The sequence below is a fragment of the Tinamus guttatus genome, unplaced genomic scaffold (genome assembly GCF_059628265.1).
Source record: "Tinamus guttatus ecotype Peru unplaced genomic scaffold, ASM5962826v1 Tinamus_guttatus_pri_ptg000563l, whole genome shotgun sequence".
Lineage (NCBI taxonomy): Eukaryota > Metazoa > Chordata > Aves > Tinamiformes > Tinamidae > Tinamus > Tinamus guttatus.
The window spans coordinates 2,062,121-2,079,517 of record NW_028289097.1 but is presented as its reverse complement, the minus strand read 5'-3'; the positions used below and the strand labels follow the sequence as shown (position 1 = coordinate 2,079,517).

Below are 17,397 nucleotides of genomic sequence, written 5' to 3'. Positions count from 1 at the left end.
GGATTTGATAAAGCCAGATGGTATTTAAGATCATTAAAATTACGCAATATATTTCAACATTAGGCTGTTTTTAAGCTAACTGAATTATCAGAAATGGCACATATGGTATAAATCTAGCAATCCTTGATGCATTTAGTATTTTGTATCAGCCTGCTTTTACTTGACACACAAATCTGAACTTTAACCTGTATTTAAATATCTGTCTTTCTTAGCCTTATTTTACATAAGGAACAAGTCCCATTTTCTGGTATGCCAAAAATCTCTGCAAATATTCTATAATGTCTGCCCCAGTTTACAGCTGTTACATTATTTAGTTGCTGTCCTACTGCAGAAAAGTGTTTTTAGTGAGCAGCACTAGTAAACACTTCACTTCAAGGGTACAATCTCTGCAGAAGGCAGTTAGCGAGGGTGAAAGCTGGTTTTTCTCACCACCACCTAGAAAATATGTACAAAGCAGTTCCAGACTGTCATGTTACAAGTAAACTTACCTTTAGCAGAATACTTGGATGCATTTTATTTCATTAATAATTTCAACATCTCAAAAGTGTCATATTCAGTATCTAGGGTTAACAGGATTTGCTGCAAAAACAACTTTTTCCCCCAAACTACTTGGCAGCTCTACCCACACGTCCTGCCCCTGGGGACTTGGGAACAACGTGAGCCCCTTATCCTGCTCCCAAAGAAACTGCTCCCAGCGAAGCAGCGTTTTCCAGTTTGCTGCTGCCAGAGCAGCGGGTCCTTTCTGTACAAGCCATGCAGGAACTGACGTTTGCTTGTTCCTCAGATCAACAACGAGGAGGAAAGTGCCAAAGGGGCTGGACGGGGCGAATGAGACACCGGGAAGCCGCTGTCCCCCCCGTCTCTTACCTGCGCCCGCTGTGGCGGCCACGTCTGCGACGGGAGAGCGAGAGGAGCCTCCAAGTGGAGCGGAGGAGCCGGAGACGTCGGCGCGGCGCTCGCAGTGACAGCGGGGCGAGACGTGTCTAAGGTTGTTTATTAATTCAGTCTGTTCTAAGTTGTACAATTATGGAAACAACAAAACGACTGCTGGAAGCCCAGGAATATTTACAATCTCGCCTTGTTGTAGTGAGGTCAGTCTATGTTCTTGCACAGATTGGTTACGTTTGGTACCACAAGATGTTTAAAATTCAGACAATTTTGAACAGATTAACAATTGTATATACAGGAAATAAAAGAAAATTCAAGTATCAAAATACAGACAAATTAAATAACATTTGTATTACAAATCAGTCCCACTGCCATACATCACAATTAGCAAAAATGTCAACATTGCAAACTGAACTGGACTGTTCTCTGCCCTGATAGGGAATCTCAGGTTTTTCTTCCAAGGGTATGAAAAATGTTCACACTAGATCTACATTTCAAAAAAGCAGCATGTTTACTTCCTTTTGAAAAATGCAGTAAATAATGCCAAAGGGAGGTCTAAAAGGGAGGGTTATTTTTGCAACGCTACAGCATTGCAAACACTGTGCTTGCTCTAAAATAAAGATCTGCATGGAAATGATGCGAGCACAAGCAAGCCGGGGAGGAATTCTGCTGCTAGGAATTTCCGAAGTGGGATGCAAGGAGCATTAAAGCAACTGAATCCACTTCAGCTCTACACAGAACTGCAGGAACTATTTGGCATCTGCTCTGTGTCTCACAGCAGCCCTAGGAAGGTCTGGACTTTTCAGGAGAGGCACCTCGCAGAAGGTGCCCTATCCTGCTCCCACAAGTTACATCCTTTTTTTTTTCTAAAAAGAAAGACAAAAAAAAGCCCAAAGCAAGTTCAAAGACAGCTGAACAGCTAAGAACAACATTTTTTTTTGTAAATACAAAAAGTATAAAGCAGCTTTCATTTGAAAGAAAAAGAAAAAAAAAAATCCCCCCCCTGTATTTAAAAAAGACAAGCAACTGTGCATCTTAGTTTATCTGTCTTGAGATCCCAGCCTGGACTCATGCCACATACAAATAGAAGTTGCTAAAACACAATCTGTTCTCGAAAAGGGGAACGAAACCCAGGAGAGTGCCACCTTTTCACAGCAGGTAGTAACGCAAATGTATTTTGATTCAAAGTCATATTCAGCACCAGAAATTTAGGGCACTTTCCTCCAGATACCATGAAACCCTGTAAGGAGGAAGGGCCTGAACACTGTGTAATGGACAGGTATCAAATTCCTGCAAGTCAGGAACGGGCATGGTCCAGGATCAGTCTCCAGCACACAAGTACCTTGACAAAAACCCACTGCCAAAATAATTGAGTTGCCTATGAAGTGAGAAGGAGAATATTTGGCTAAAGAACTGCTGGATCACTAAAGACAACCATAAGATTTATACACAGGACTGGAAAGGACCACCAGGGTCACCACGTGCAGTCCCTTGAAGATTGGAGTCTTCATCACCACGTCGCCTCCAAGCCAACCTTCAGAAGCATCAAGAGGCATCAGAAAAAGCAAGGCGTCCCTCCTCCCAAGCAGAGGTTCAATTTGCAATCTCTCCATAAAGGCTCGTTGCCAACACACCAAATATTTACACTTACACCAGTATGAATTGCAACATATGCATAACAAGGAATGTTAGGTTTCTTAAATTCATCAAATTAAAAAAAAATATCTCCACTTCCCCCTCTTAATCATGTACAGATCTATGCCCTTGGGATCATGGTTCACTGCTCTCAGTCTTACAGGCTAGAGAGACTAAATGAAATCCTGAAATACAGCAGCAAATGGAGTTAAACAGAAATTATTAGGGCATCTCATCGTACTGCAGCAGCCGGGTACCGCATCCCCAGCCATTTCGATGCCCGTCGCGATCCCAGCCATCGTGCCATGCTACGTTTGCGCATCCCAAGAACTAAAAATCCTGCCCATTTTAGCATCTCTCCCTCAAGGGAAACACTACTGCGGAAAAACATCAGTTCATCAGCTCAAACTATTGTTAAATATTCAAATTCAAAAGAAATAAGTACACAGCACCTTCACGACGGTGGCATTTGGGGATAGAGGACTTTGACTGCGGCCAAGCCATCCTTTGGTTGATTGGATTTATCCACAGCAATGGCCTGTTTCACTGTAAAGCCCACAATTTCACTCCTTATTTGTTCATCTTCCCAAACTGTTGCACTAATTAAATAATGAGCTAGTATCAAAAAAGTGCTAAATCACAAATGAATAAACGTAACCCCCCCCCCCACATACCTCTTCAGGGCATAACTGCATTTAAAAATATGACACGTGCACAAGAGGCTGGAGAACTGAGTCCTCTCCAGGGCTTCAGTGCAGAAGTGGGAGAAAAAATTGTGTCCTTGCCATAGAAATGTCAAGTATTGCAATGCAGCAGCTCTCTGCAGGGAAAGCCAACTTTGTACCATCAGGAACGCCTGGCCATAACCACGCGGCGGTGGAAGAGCCTTTGCAGACTGTTTTCCCTAAGTTATTTCCATAGGCTACAGAAGCTCGGAGCGGCTTTGAAAAAAACCCAGGATGCAGCCTCCCCCTCGCAAAACTCCTCACCCTGCAGGAAGTTATTGCCAAGAATTTGGTGTTCTCTGCTGTTCACCCAGAATCGAAGCAATTTAAGTACCGTTAGAGATGCGCACGTCGCTGCCCAGCCCTCCTACCAGCTCCTGGCCGGACCGACAGCGCTGCGTGACTTCTCCGGAAAGAAGGATTTTCCCTCACCCCAATGCTACATTTTAACTGTGAATGTGTTTTGCTCTGTATCATTTTGCAGGTTAAAAATAATAATCATAAAAATAACCGGTTTGCGAGAAGTTTGTCTCAAACTAGAGAAGGTGCCAATGGCTCCCAGCCTCGGAAGACTCAGCTTTCCTTCCCTAGGAATGGAGAGCCGCTTTGCTCGGCTGCCGGCCGGGATCCCGTCCCCCCTGCGCTTTGGAAGCCCTCACTGAGCAGCCGTGCAGACACCAGGGCCGGGTGGAGACGCTCTTCGTGTCCGCAGGCCGCTGCTTCTTAGGTCTCTGCCCCGCGTTACTACATTTCCGTGGTAGGAGCCAGCTGCCTGGAGATCAGCTTTTCAGAGGCAAACAGAAAGGAAGATAACGGAGTGAATGATTTAGCAGCCGCACGAAAACAAGCGCGGGGACAGGCGGGCCGGGGAGGAGACGAAGCCGTGAGCGCTCGGGATGCAGCGGGAGCTCTGCAGCGGAGGCGGGAATGCCCGTGATCCCAGCGCCGCGGGGACGGCCGCCCTGAGGAAGGCACGTGCTTGGGGAGCTGCTTCTAGGAGGTGCCCAGGAACTTGCTGTTCCCGCTGGAAGCAGGAGAAGCTGCAAGATCCGAGACCCGCTAGCGCAGGGAGACGCGTGGGCAGCTGCTCGGTTAACGCCTGTATGTGGAAACCAGGCTGCTCCATCACTGTTAGTGACACAGGCTCCCTCTGAAGGGTGTACGGCCCCTCGGGAGACACCTTCTGCTTGGAAAGATGCTAAGTTGGTCTGTCAAAGAGGCCCCATCTCCTGGAGCACCTCAAACCTACAGTGCTCCAGCACGAGATGGCACCGTTGCGCCCGTTAAAGGGCTCGTTGCACGTGAAATATATGTACAAAACTGCTTTCCTCTTTGTGCTTTAAGAGAGCCCTTTCATTTGCTTCCTCCTAGCCTGGCTCCTGGCTTGAAGCCGGTTTGCTCTGACTGTGGAGGCCAAGCTCCTTCCCAAGGGCTAAACAAAGATCTTGAAACATCAGGTGCCACCACCTTGCTGGAGGGTCTTCAAAGAGCTCCACGTGCCAAGACAGCCTCACACCTCCCTGTGAGGTAGGTCAAGTTTTAGTTTTGTCCCCATCCTACAAATGGGGAAACCGAGGTAAAGAGAGGCCAGGTCACCCCTGCAGGGCGGTGAGTTACCCAGCGGGTGGTTCTCCTGCCTCAGGTTCATCTCAGTGGGCTCTGCGAGCGCGAGCGGAGGAGCAGGGCTCAGCCCGGGGATTCGGGGGGCTGCTCTGAACGGCCCCGTCCCAGCTCCGCTCTCAGCCCTGCACTTCCAAACAGGGTGCAAAGGCGGAGGCGCCCGCTGGCACAAGGCCACCTCCAGGAGAAGGCCCCGCTTTCTGGGACGGAAGGTGGCAGATGTTTCAAGATCCCTATAGCCTTCATCGTGCAATGGTTTGTAGACAACGCCAGCCTTGGCATCAGCAGCAGACCGATTTCAATCCCGTTTCTCCCTTGGGCAAAAAAGTAAGACCGTGGTGAACCCGCTGAACCAGAGCCCCAGCACGCGGCATCCGGCCCTCCGGCAGCCCCTCTCCTTCCGCACCCGGCGCTAACAACATGTGCCCTTAAAAGCTGAACCCCGTGGCAGGCTGGAAAAGGAGAACGGTGCCCACAGCTCCCGAGGAGCCTGGGGGTGTAAACAGAAAGTCTAGGAGGCAAATCCTACGCGGGACTGCGACGCAGGCAGCCGAACCGCCCCCGCAGGCCGCTGCCCCAAGATCCTGCTCTCCGGGAAGGCTCCGAGCGCTCCCGGCCCGGCCCCGCGCTCCCACGGGAGCGCAGAGCCAGCTCTCCCGCTTCCAGGAGGGAGGCTGCGGGCCGCGTCCCCTCCGGGAATCTAGCGAGCGCGTTATTTGCAGGCAGTATCACAGTGGTTAGTGTCGACTCGAGTGACAGGTAGAGAGGGTGAGTTCACTGGAACAGTGCGCAGCCGTGGCTCGGTTGGGGAGCAGAGCATCTCTGAGGGAGCGCGTGCACCGCAGAGACAAGAGGTCTCCATCAGTCCGAGGACAAGAGTGTGAAATAGAGGAGAAAAAAAAAAAAAAGGGCCTGGGGAGCATCACATTGCCCCAGGGATTCACAGTGCCAGAGCGAGGGGAAAGCCGTGGAAACGGCAGGCGGCTTCCTGGGTCCACGTCTGACTCCCGCAGCCTGCATCCCTCTGCACCTCCCGCCTCGCAGGGATCTAACAGCGTTACCCTTGTTTCCGAGTAAGGAGAATTCACAGTGTTCAGCAGTGATCAGGTACAAAAAGCCGTTTTAAGTCTACAGTCTCCTAAGTGCTGCTGCCTTGGCCGCAGTGCCTACGTGGGCTCAGTGCGAGCAGCTGGAGGAAGAGGGAGTTTAGAACAGCAGACAGATCAGATCGCAAAGGCACGGTTAGACTAGGTGGACACAGGGTTTTGTTTGCTTTAGAAGATAGTGGTCTCATACTTAGTGCTGAGGGTCCGCTTGGAGTCCTGTTTGGGGTCCACAACCCAGGAGACGCTGGCATGAGACTGGGAGTCTTGGTCCACTTCAGGGGGCTCCAGCTAGAAAGGAAGAAGGGAAAACACACGTTAGACCATGTGCAAGATCCTTCATCACCAGGACACAGCAGAGCGGGTATTAAAGCGCTCGGCACGGGGCGGAGAGGCTGCTCGTCTGCCTGACGCCCGTCCCCAAAGGGACACGCTGGGGCTGGAGCAGCTCTGGCCTGGGAGCAGTTGGAGCCCTGCACAGCTCAAACGCTTCCAGCCGGGCAGGTCTCAACCCATGACGTCCCTAAGGCCTCTGAATCACCATGAGCGACAGCTCCACTTCATTACACAAGCAAGCATGAAAGATTCGGCGCTACAGAGATGACACCATGAAAAAAGGCAGAGGGAGAGAGGAGACAGCTCCTGGCAGGTGAGATCCCTTGGGATTACGCTCCTGACCACGTGAGCTTCGCTCCTCTTGTCCTCCTAAATCAGGATCCTGCAGGGAGGTTCCCTAGGGCAGGTAGCCGAGCTGCCGCTCCGCGTTAGCCGGGGCCGCTCCGAGTCCTCAGGCCGGCCTAAGCCCTGCACCGAGCGGGGAGGGGACACACAGCGGGACAGGGAGCGGAGCAGGGGGGCCAGGCGAGACGAGGAGGGTGAAGACCTTGGCTCCGGGGCAGAGCGACTGCAGCGGCAGGTAGGAGGGGCGGTGAGTGGTGCACGTGTGACAGTGACAGCGCGCGTCGGGAGGCACCTGAGCGGGGGGAGCAAGCACAGCACAGACACACGGCGGCATTAACGGAGGGCAGCGGCTCCGCGCGCCCCGCTGAACCCCCACCCGCCGCCTCCGCTCACCCGGATCCCACCCGGATCCCACCCGCAGCAGCCCCGGAGCTACGGGCAGCTCGTCCGCCCCTGGCACCAAGGGGGAATTGAAGCATCTTGCGCCACGAAGCGGAGCCAAATCCCAGCCCAGAGCGTGCAACAACCAGCCCCGCAGCGCGCGGGCCCCGCGCGTACGTACTGCGGATTTCCTCGCGCCGGCTCGCGGTTTAGGCACCGGTTTGGAAGATTTCGTTTCAATCGTTTCTCCCGCCGCAGCCCCGGGAGGCTTCGCTCGCTGGGCTTGCAGGGCCAGCTGGTAGGCGACCTCGAACGCCTGCCCCAACGTCAGGATGATCTCGTACGTCAGGTTCTTCGGAGAGACCACAGAAAACGGAGCCGTGAGCTGCACGTCAAGCTGCACGGCAGCTCCGCCGCCACGGGAGAGGCTTGTTTGGGATCCCCAGCAGATCCCAAACCGGTCGCATCCCGCGGCAGCGGGTCCCGTGGGCAGTGCTGAGCCCCAGCCCCACGGCAGGGCAGGGCCCGGCGCCTCCTCTCGCTGCTGCCGTTCAGCAGCGCTTTGCACAGCAAAGAGAAAGAGGCCAAATGTTTTGCACAGCTGTTGCGGCCCCACAACGAGAGGCAGTTCCGCTTCCACACGGCCGGCGAATTAAAAGGCTGTTAAATCGGCCTATTACACTGCGCATAATTGAGAGCGTGTTAGGGTTTTGTTCACGGCTTATTCCCCGAGAGGGAAAAACTCCCGTCCTGCTTTGTTCAGTCCTGGAAGCTGCACTAATGAAGGCAGACAAATATTCTCTGTCGACAGAGCTGCAAAATGAAAAGTGTTTTAAGCCAGGCCTTTGAGAGGAATATTTTAGAGCATAAATAGGTGAAAGAGTCCTAGAACAGAGCATGCATGTTTTTATGACTCACCCCACTAAGGCTGAGTGACAAAGGGGGAAGAGATGTGCCAAGATTACTTGGCATCACCAGCTATCACCAGTGCCTGATTGCACACAGCAAATTCATGAGTAACAGGCGTTTTCCAGCTGATGGGCTCGAGCTTTCACACTCACGAGGGTCTCTGCACAACTTGCACAGCAGCCCCTCTTCCTGCAGCGTGCTGGGGATGGCCTGGAGTGAGATGTTCAAGCTCCAAACCCCGGGGAACAGGGGTGAACGTGTCCTGCTAACACCCTCTTGGCCCTCTCCGTGTCTCTGGGCAACATCTCCATGATTTATATGCCAGGCCAGGCAACGAGCAGCGCGAGCTGAACCGAGCAGGACAGGCCCCCTCGTGCTCTACCTCCGTGTATGTTCTGGCCCACTCACCACGTCCACGGTGCTGAAGACATGGCAGTAGTGGTGGCTGGTCTGCAGGTCCTTGGTGATGTAGGCGAAGGTGCAGAGATCCTCGGGGTCCTGAGCGGCGCAGGAGATGTTGCGGATCTCGTGCTCAGCGATGACGTTCTGCCGGGGTCAACCACAAGCACCCATCACCCTTCAGGGGATGTCAAGGACACGCGGCCATCGGGAGCTGCAGCGAGCGCGCGTGGTGGCGGGGAGGAGAACGGCTCCTGCCAGGGATGGGGGCTCTCAGCCAGACCAGGCCCAGCCCTCTCCCATGGCAGGAGGGAACAGCAACATGGCCCACAAAAGGAGCCGGCTGGCCCAACCTTTGGCACACGGGCAACCATCCCACCCTGGTGCTCTCCCATGGCCTGGGCAGCTCCTCGGGAGCAGATGTGTCCTGCAGGTAGGGCAGGGCTTGGAGGCATTTCAAGCTCACCTTGTTAGAGGCGTCAATGAACTTCACCCCCTTGTATGTGATGGACAGTATTATGGTTGGGATCTTCTTCATATGCTCTGTGGATTTCTGTGGAAACAAGAACATTCAGGGTTTGTGAAACTGCAGCCACCCCAGGATCCCCCCCACATCACCCATCACAGCTGTGAGTGAAGCCCCCGTCCCCACGGCAGTACCCTCATCTTGGCACAGGCGTCCTGCGTCGACTCCGTCCCTCGGAGATCCTTGATCAACATGGAGCCCAAGTACTGTTTGGAAGAGGGGGACATGTTGATGTGTGCCCAAAATCCGCCCAATCCCAAAGCAACGCAGGGAACCCAGCCCACGAGGGAAGCAGCGTGACGCCCCCCAGGCCTCTCCGAAAGCCACTTACGTTGGCCTCGTACCCGCAGGACTCGAAGATGAGCTTCTCGGGCTGGTGCTGCCAGCTCTGCACGGGGGCGTAGGGGGCAGCCAGGCTGGGCGGGCGCAGCGTCAGCTTGGGCTCGCGGCGATCCTCCTGCGAGGGACGAAGCGCGGCCGTGAAACCGCAGCAGGGGAGGAGCACGGAGCTCGGGAGAGCTCCTCGGGTCAACACAGCTGATGTTTGCAGTGGCCAAACACCCAGGGGCTCAGAGGAGGCAGCACCCCAAGGGTGACGGTGCCAGTGCTAACGGAGCTGCGACCGGCCTGTTTTCATCGAGGCACAAATGTGCTGTTCAAGCCAGGGACAGCGCCGGGAATGGGGCCCGAAAGGCCTCCCGTCCCCCCAGGCAGCACCCGGACTCCGGAGAGGAGGATCCTGCAGTGACCCGGGCAGTCGCCCGCGGGACGCAGCGTTTTCGGCCCCCGCTGACCTGCGGTTTGTAGCGCTCGGCGCGGGGGTAGGCGGTGCCATCGGTGCCCCGGTCATGGTGCCTCTTGGCGCTGTCCCCAGATGGCAGCAGGAGGTCAGCGGATCGGCCCGTGCACGAGTCGTTCTGGCTCAGAGGTGACGACGTCTGGGACACCAGATCCTGGCACTGCAAGGGGCAGACCCCAAGAACCGGCCTGGTCAGCACGTGCCGCGGCCCTGCCTGCTGCTTCCTCTCACCGCGCTCCTCCTCGCGCTCCCTGTGTCCCCCTGGGAGCTGTGGCACTGAGCTCCGACACGGCTCCTTAACTCCATGACCTGGGCACATCCCACGGCCACCGGGCTAATGCTCGAACAGCAGCCGCTGCCCCACAGCTGCCCAGAGCGCGAGGAAGGGGACAGACCGGCCCCGAGCTCCAAAACATCCATCTGGGATCGAGGCGATCGCTTCCCCGGCATCTATCCGGATGGGACCCCCCGCTCCCGCCGTGGCACCCACACGAAGGGCACGGGTGCTCCAGGGTGCCTGGGTTTGGACAGGGCTCCCTGTGGGCTCCTGCACCCACGTGCCGGGTACACCGGGACAAACCAACTTTGCACTGGTGGGACCTCGATTCCTTGAATATCCCATGCAAACAAGCAGGACAGGGCAGCCCAACCAGCTCCAGCTCCAGCTGTTCTGCTTTAAAAGCCCTTGGGATCCAAGGCAAAAGGGCAGAGCGTGGTTTGGGACAGAGAAACTCCGATCCCCCCTAATTCCCGTTCCAGGAAGCCGATGTGCAAACACCAAAGACGGGGCACCTGGATACATCCCCCTCCGTCGCATGCGCCCTGTTGAGCTCACAGCTGAGCTGCAAACGCAGCAGGTTTTGCTAAACTCGGCTCTCAAATGCAGGTATTTGGGAAGAGTGACAAAGGCAACAGCTCCCCTCTCAGCCAACCCCGATACCAAAGGGCCTAATGTGCAAAGGTTCCCCCTCCTGCAACAAAAATCAACATTCGCAAATCCCTCCCAGGGTTCTTTGGCTTGGAGAGCAGCAGCTCGGGAAAACCGGAGCCAGGCCAAGGAGCCGGATTTCAGACTCCCAAACTGCGCAACCAAGACAGGAGGCCCCAGCTGCATCCGATGGCACCAGCTGAGCAGTGTCACACTCCGGCTTGGGGGAAAATCGCGTTATATCTGGCCAAGAAGCACAGTGGGAGAGAACCGGCTCCGCTTTTCCCTGCGGCGCGGGGAGTCGCATCCCGCCAGCCTGGATGCGTCCGTGCGCTTCGGCTCTCTGCTCAGCACAGCGAACACAACCACGGGGTCTGACCCACACGGGAGAAAGCTGGAAAACTCCCCCATCACTTTGTGTGTCCGCGGTTGCATGGGCTGGAGCAAAGCTTGTACGTCGTGATGTGAAACCTGCTGCTCGTCCTTACCCTGCCCAAGGGCACTGCTATGAAATGAAGGGATTTTTCCCGGCACCGTGAGGCTTTTCTGATGTGGGTGTTCGTTCCCAAAACCCACCCAAGCCAGGCCTAGGCTGCTACAATTCTGAGTTCTGCCTGGCCGTGTCCAGAGCGGGAGTATTTGGCTTGGCACCACGTGTGTCCGTGGGAGCCGCTGAGCGCCCAACGCTCCCACCTCCATGTGCAGCCGTCTCGATGCTTCACACGCTGCTCCCAAACCTCCAAACAGCCGAGAGCCAGGAGCAACCTGAGCTTCAAATCGATTTGTCTGTAGAAATGAGTCATTTCAGTTTCAGCCTTTTTTAAAAAAGGCAACGCAAATTTCAAAGACTGCTCTCTGCCTTTCTTACTCTGAAAACTCTCTTTCAAAGGAGTTTTAACTTAAACATTGACTTTGTGGGTTTTATTCTCCCCCTTTCTTTATCGATTCTGCTGGGCAGAATTTGCTGTGTGTGAAAGCAGCAGCAAAGGCTGAGCGCGCTCCCCGCTCCGAGCCTGGGTATCCCTCCAGGGCCCGGCTCCCCCAGTTCCCGGGCAGCTCCGGCCGGGAATCGCGGGCTGGGACTCACCCGCAGCTGCGAGAAGCGCGGCGGCTTGGCCGGGGGCTCCTCGTAGGGCCTGTCCGCCAGGGACGCGATGATCCTCTTCCGATGGCCCAGCAGGTTCACTTTGAGTACCTGCAGGGACAGCAAACAGTCCGAGTGGGAAGGGGGGGTCCGCGCCTGCCTAACTCCCAATCCATTCAGATTTAGCACACAAGGGACAGCCAGGGCCTCGTTTGCTGGGCAATCCTCACATTCACTCCATCCCTGTTCGCTGTTTTCACTGCCCCATACTCACATTCACTATTTCAAGCTCCCAGAGGTTTTTCACAGTGTCGATCGAGCTGTAGCCGCTCGAGAGGAAGGACTGGACGTAGTCCTGCAGCCCCAGGGAGTCCAGCCACGCGGGCACCGACGGCTGGCTGTTCCCGTCGCAGCCCAGCGGTTTCAACTGCAAAAAGCACAAGCCAGGAAGGGGTTAAAAGCCCATGGGAACAGGGAACCCAAAACACCCCAAAGGTGGCTGCAGTTAAAGCTCATTTAATGCAGAAATTGCTGCACGAAGGGGCAGGAGCCGCAGCAGCCCTGCCACATCGTCATCAGCTCCCCGCCAGCGCTGCCTTTGAGAGGAGCCACTTGGCTACAGTGTCTGCCCTGCACGAGCAAGACGGGCTCCTAAAAACCTTCCTAAAACCCTCATTCGGCCCCTGCAACCCCCCCGGCCCCGGGATGGCACCCGCCGCCGGCGCTGACCTTCGGGAGGGAGCGGGCGGCCTGCAGGAGCTTGCGGCGGTGCTGCGGGTCCCCGATGCCGATGTCCCGCAGGTCCTGCTCTTCCATGACGTTGCAGCCCTGCGGGGGCGAAGGACATGAGAGCGGGGGGACAGGGGGGACAGGGGTTGGGGCCAGCGCTGCCACCGCTTCCTCGGCCCCGGGAGTCTCTAGCGCTCCTTATTGGGACGTGTCACATTAAATTCCCTCGGTGCCAGTCCGTCCTCCCAGGGCACATAACAAGGATAGACAACGCGGTGCAGAATAAACCACCCTGCTCTGCTGCGCAGGAGCCTCTGCTTCAAGAGGGCTCCCTGAAACCCGGGTTTCATCTCACACGAGAAAAACAACCCGCTCCGAACGGAGCTGATGAACCCCAACCACCTCGGAGACCTTCGAACCGTCGCCAACGCTGCAGCGAGGGGCTGAGGGGCTTCGACCCGGCCCTGCCCCAGAGCCATCGCCCATGGCCACCTCCAGCAGCACCCAGGAAAACACGGAAAAAGCATTTGTTGCTATGACAAAAAGAAGCCCCTTTGCTACCAAGGGGCTCTTCTAAGAGAAGCTTTGAAGCAGGGCTGCAAAATTTCAGAGAAACTGCTGTTCAGGTGTTCTTTGTTAGCAACATCCCATGCAGAATTCACTATTATTTAGTTATATTTTACAGCCCAAGGTCCTCCCCTTCAGCCCTGCCAGAGATCAGCAAGCAGAGGAGGAGATGCCACCGCGCAGGACTCGTCCCCAGGGTCACGTAAGGACGGGCTGGGGACAGGAAAGCTCTGGCCCTGCTGGTAGCCCAGGGCCTCCATGAGCCAAGTGCCTCCAGCGGCAGATTCAGAAATGCCAATTACGGCCCCAAAAGCAGCACAACGGACCCTCCGAGGACGCGGCCCTGCCTCCATGCACCGTGACAAGCGGCTTCACCTCACGCATCGCTCCAGGCCGCGTGGAGCCCACGCAGGTCGGCTGCGGCGCTAGCGCCTGCGTCGGAGCCAGGGCAGGAGGGGACGTCCCCAAGAGCCCCGCTGGTCCCAGCACCGTGCCCTTCCCAAGGGGCAGCTGCTCCTTGATCCCGCTGGGAAGGAGCGCGCTCCGCTTCCCGCCCGGCAGCAGCTCCCATCCATCCAAATGTTACCGTAGCGCGTGCTGAACGGGCCCGCTTCCTGGCAGGAAATCCTTGGAAACTTCCTATTGCCAGAAAAGCTGTGGCAGTGCTTGAAACGCACCGGGAAGCCAAGACTGAACCCAAGCCAGAAGGGCAGAGGATGTCAGGACGCGCGGGCTCATCCGGACTGCGCCCTCGGCAGAGCCGACGCTTTTCGGGAAAGGCTCCATACGCTGCCCTGTAAGGAAACCCCCATCCGGGCGCCAGGTTGCTCGTTAAGGACACGCAAGGTCACCCAGACAGGGTCCCGCTGCGGTGACCCCAAGGCCGGAGCGCTGTCCCCGCTCCAGCCGGAGCCGCCGCTCCTTCCGCGGAGCGCGGCCTCCCCAGCCCAGGGAGGGCCCGAGGAGAAGGGAAGTTTAGCCCAGGCCACAAGTGCTGGGTTAAGGACAGGCCACGGGCTGGAGGGGTGACGGGGACCAGGACACATTTGCTAATAAAAACAACCCCCAACCATCGTTTCTGGACTACAAAGGCCTCCGCGAACACCTGGAGCAGATTCCCGTCAGCTGCAGGAGCCCCGGCAGCCTGTTGTTTTTCTCATTAATTTGCACAAAGCTCTTTTTCTTCTCCCCTCCACTTATTAGTGCATTCAAGGCGATTTGCATCTCGTCAAGAATTCTGCTGCCGCTGCTATTGATTTACTCTTGGCAATGAAAAGGCTGCACATTGGAGACGCATCCCCCTCCTGGCAGGCCCTGCTCGAATGGGAATAGCACGGAGTGACACCCGACAACGGAGATGCCGCGCTTTCCTTAGCCTCAATGCCACTTACCAAACTTCTTGGCGGGTAAATATATATATATATATTTATATATCACAAAGCAAGCCAGTGGCCATGGGAATGATGACGTGCGCTTGCTGCCCACGGAGCTCCACGGACCTGTGCGTGGAGTGAAAAGCTCTGCTAACACATCCTGCTCGAGAGGACAGGAGCAGCTACTGCCTTTTTAAGGGACTAATTTATCAGCTTGTCCTAGGAACAAGTTTGGCCTCTGCTCACGCGGCTCCGCGAGCCGCCCTTGGCCGCCTTCGGCCCAGCACAGAAGCCACAGCACGGAGCAGGCCAAGGATCAGCCCCTTTATGGGGAAAAGGGAACTAAAGCAGCATGGAGAAAATATGGCCTTGAATGGAGGCAGAATTGAATACCTGGAGCCCATGGAGATGCACGTGCAAGGAGATGCATGTGCAAAGAGATGCATTTGCAACTGGCCTTGGGATGCCGGGGCTCTGCACCTTCCCTTAAGGGCAGCTACAGTTTGCGACGGCTCCGGAGGCTGCGGGAGGAGAGGAAGGGAAGGGGCTCGCACGCGAAACCCGACAGCAAATCCCCCCCGACACGCAGCCACTTCAGCTTGGCTTGATTTCCCCCTGCTCTGTGGGCCCTGGCTGTGTGACAGCGGCAACGGAGGGAATTGGTCACGGTTGTCAAATTCGGGCCATTTTATTGAGAGAAAGAAAAAAATTAATTGCTACTTTAATGGCTTTTTCTTAATGTTTATTGGGCCCGGAGCTACTAATGAATCAAATGCAAGTATTCTCTAAACTGCCAGCTCCGGTCCACCCACTTTGCTCCTCAAAACCCACTGCAAACTTGCTGCTCTCTGTGAAGCTCCTTTTCATCCTTTGAGTAGCTTTGCTGCAGCTCTGTCGCGTCTCCCTGGTGGGAGCTGCAGGCCAGGGGCTGAAATGCCTCCCAAATCCCGAATTATTGCAGGGCTCAGATGTCGAGTCCCACAGTCGCAGGCTGAATCTGCTCCTGCCATGGCCAGGCCTGACGGTCGCAGACAAAGTGTGGTGCTGGCCAACCACCCACGTAGCGTTTGAAGGCCACCGCAGAGCCGGCCAAGAGAGGGTTTCGTTGCAGGACTCGATTCCCGCGCAGCCGCTTGGCGGGAGCCCTTGCACAAGGCTTCAATTACAGGGTGTTCATCCAAGGCATCAAAATCAGCCTGGGGGCCAAGCGACTCCAAGGAGGAAATACATTCCCAGTGCATTGGCAGCAGTGATAAAACAGTAGACAATACCATGTAATGTGGCTTATGAACTCCCTACCTAAGTCGTAAAAATAAATGAAAGCCACTTCGAGTCATAAATCTGCCGGGCAGCACGGATCAGGCTGAAGAGATGCTGAAACCTGATTAGAGGTTGTCACAGGGTAGGCCCGCGACAACGCGGAGAACGTCGCGGCTGCCGACCCTGGACACGGAACATCAGGGCAGCAGTGTGTCCTCGTGGCCAAGAAGGCCAATGGGATCCTCGGGTGCGTTAAGAGCGTCTCCAGCAGGTCAAGGGAGGGGATCCTGCCCCTCTACTCAGCCCTGGTGAGGCCACATCTGGAGTATTGTGTCCAGTTCTGGGCCCCACAGTACAAGAGGGATGTGGAGCTGCTGGAGAGAGTCCAGCGCAGGGCTACAAGGATGATCAGGGGCCTGGAACATCTGCCCTATGAGGAGAGGCTGAGGGAGCTGGGCCTGTTCAGCTGGAGAAGAGAAGGCTGAGAGGGGACCTGAGCAGTGTCTAGAAGTACCTCAAGGGAGGCAGTGAGGAGGATGGTGCTGGCCTCTTTTCAGTGGTGGCCACCGACAGAACTAGGGGAAATGGCCACAAACTGAAGCACCAAAAGTTCCACAGGAACTTAAGGAAAAATTTCTTAACAGTGAGGGTGCCAGAGCACTGGAACAGGCTGCCCAGAGAGGTTGTGGAGTCTCCTTCTCTGGAGATCTTCAAACCCGCTTGGACGCAGCCCTGTGCCACGTGCTCTAGGTGACCCTGCGTGTGCAGGGGGTTGGACTAGATGATCTCTAGAGGTCCCTTCCAACCTTCAGCATTCTGTGATTCCATGATTCTATGAACCAGGGCCAGGAGCATCCACAGGAGACAGCCCTTCCAGCCGGGCTGCTCCCTGGGCAGCTGAAGCTCTTCTTGTCACGAGACCACAGCACCTTGCCCGGCATCGCTCACACGTGGTGACTGACCCGGACCAGGACGTGGTGCAAGCAGGCCAAGCCTCCTCTCCACCCCATGCAGTGAGGGAGATCCCTCTCCTTTGCAGATCACCACTGTGTGCAATGCACCCTGCAAGACGCCCGTCGAGACGAGCTTCTCCCCCTGTAACTACTGCAAAACGCCAAGCAGGAAAGCGTTTATAGGTCTGTTATAGGGAAGCAGAGCCGACCGCGCACGGCGCAGCTCCCGCTCGCTGGCCGAGGGTGCCGCGAGGGCCCGGAGTGATGCAGACACCAGGGGGACGTGAAGCCAGCGAGGACGTCGGGCCAACAGCTCTGCTGCTCGCAAAGGAGGAAAGAGGAAGGATCTTCCATAACAAAGAGCACGGCAGGCTGACCTAGCACGGCATTAAACTGCACTCGGGCCAGCTCATGTCAGCACGCTTCAAGTACTCGTGGACACCCCGTTCTTTCAGTGCCCTCTTCTTCTTACCGCTTCTCTCCAATTATAAAAAAAGAAGTCAGAGGAGCCCCTGGCACCACACGAGGATAACAGATTTCCATTTCTGACGCTGTCTTATCAAATCAGCATTAGTTGCTTTCTGCACACTCCATGGGAAGCTGGTCTCAAAAAGTAAAGAAGCCATAAAGAACTGGTTTATGTTGTTCTCTTTCACCTGCTTATTTGCAAAGCAAAATGTCTTTGTAATGAATACTCTATACTCATTTTTCCTACTCTTCCAGCTCCTTCAGCTACTGGTCAAGAATGATTAAGGCTATTTTTATATATATAGCCTATTTATTTTTTTCTGAAATCAGGCCCAGGTTTTGCAACTGGCGAGATCCTCTCGGGTCATT

General features: G+C 55.5%; 1 protein-coding gene across 5 annotated transcripts in view; it reads right to left on the bottom strand.

Annotated features, from left to right (window-relative positions):
- Positions 1–5,897: 5,897 nt before the first annotated feature.
- ANKS1A (ankyrin repeat and sterile alpha motif domain containing 1A) overlaps positions 5,898–17,397 on the bottom strand; it is a 69,553-nt gene continuing 58,053 nt past the window's right edge. For 3 of the 5 annotated variants that reach the window (XM_088534456.1, XM_088534457.1, XM_088534458.1), the window contains 10 exons: positions 12,408–12,506; positions 11,953–12,105; positions 11,682–11,789; positions 9,662–9,826; positions 9,199–9,324; positions 9,002–9,073; positions 8,808–8,894; positions 8,351–8,488; positions 7,215–7,385; positions 5,898–6,262 (listed from right to left, as the gene is read on the bottom strand). In XM_088534456.1, coding sequence (XP_088390582.1) covers positions 6,143–6,262; positions 7,215–7,385; positions 8,351–8,488; positions 8,808–8,894; positions 9,002–9,073; positions 9,199–9,324; positions 9,662–9,826; positions 11,682–11,789; positions 11,953–12,105; positions 12,408–12,506 — 1,239 coding nt within the window. In that variant the 3' untranslated portion in view covers positions 5,898–6,142. Of the gene's footprint in view, positions 6,263–6,854; positions 6,945–7,088; positions 7,095–7,214; positions 7,386–8,350; positions 8,489–8,807; positions 8,895–9,001; positions 9,074–9,198; positions 9,325–9,661; positions 9,827–11,681; positions 11,790–11,952; positions 12,106–12,407; positions 12,507–17,397 lie in introns of all 5 variants that reach the window. The other 2 variants (XM_088534459.1, XM_088534460.1) reach the window with 1 other exon arrangement.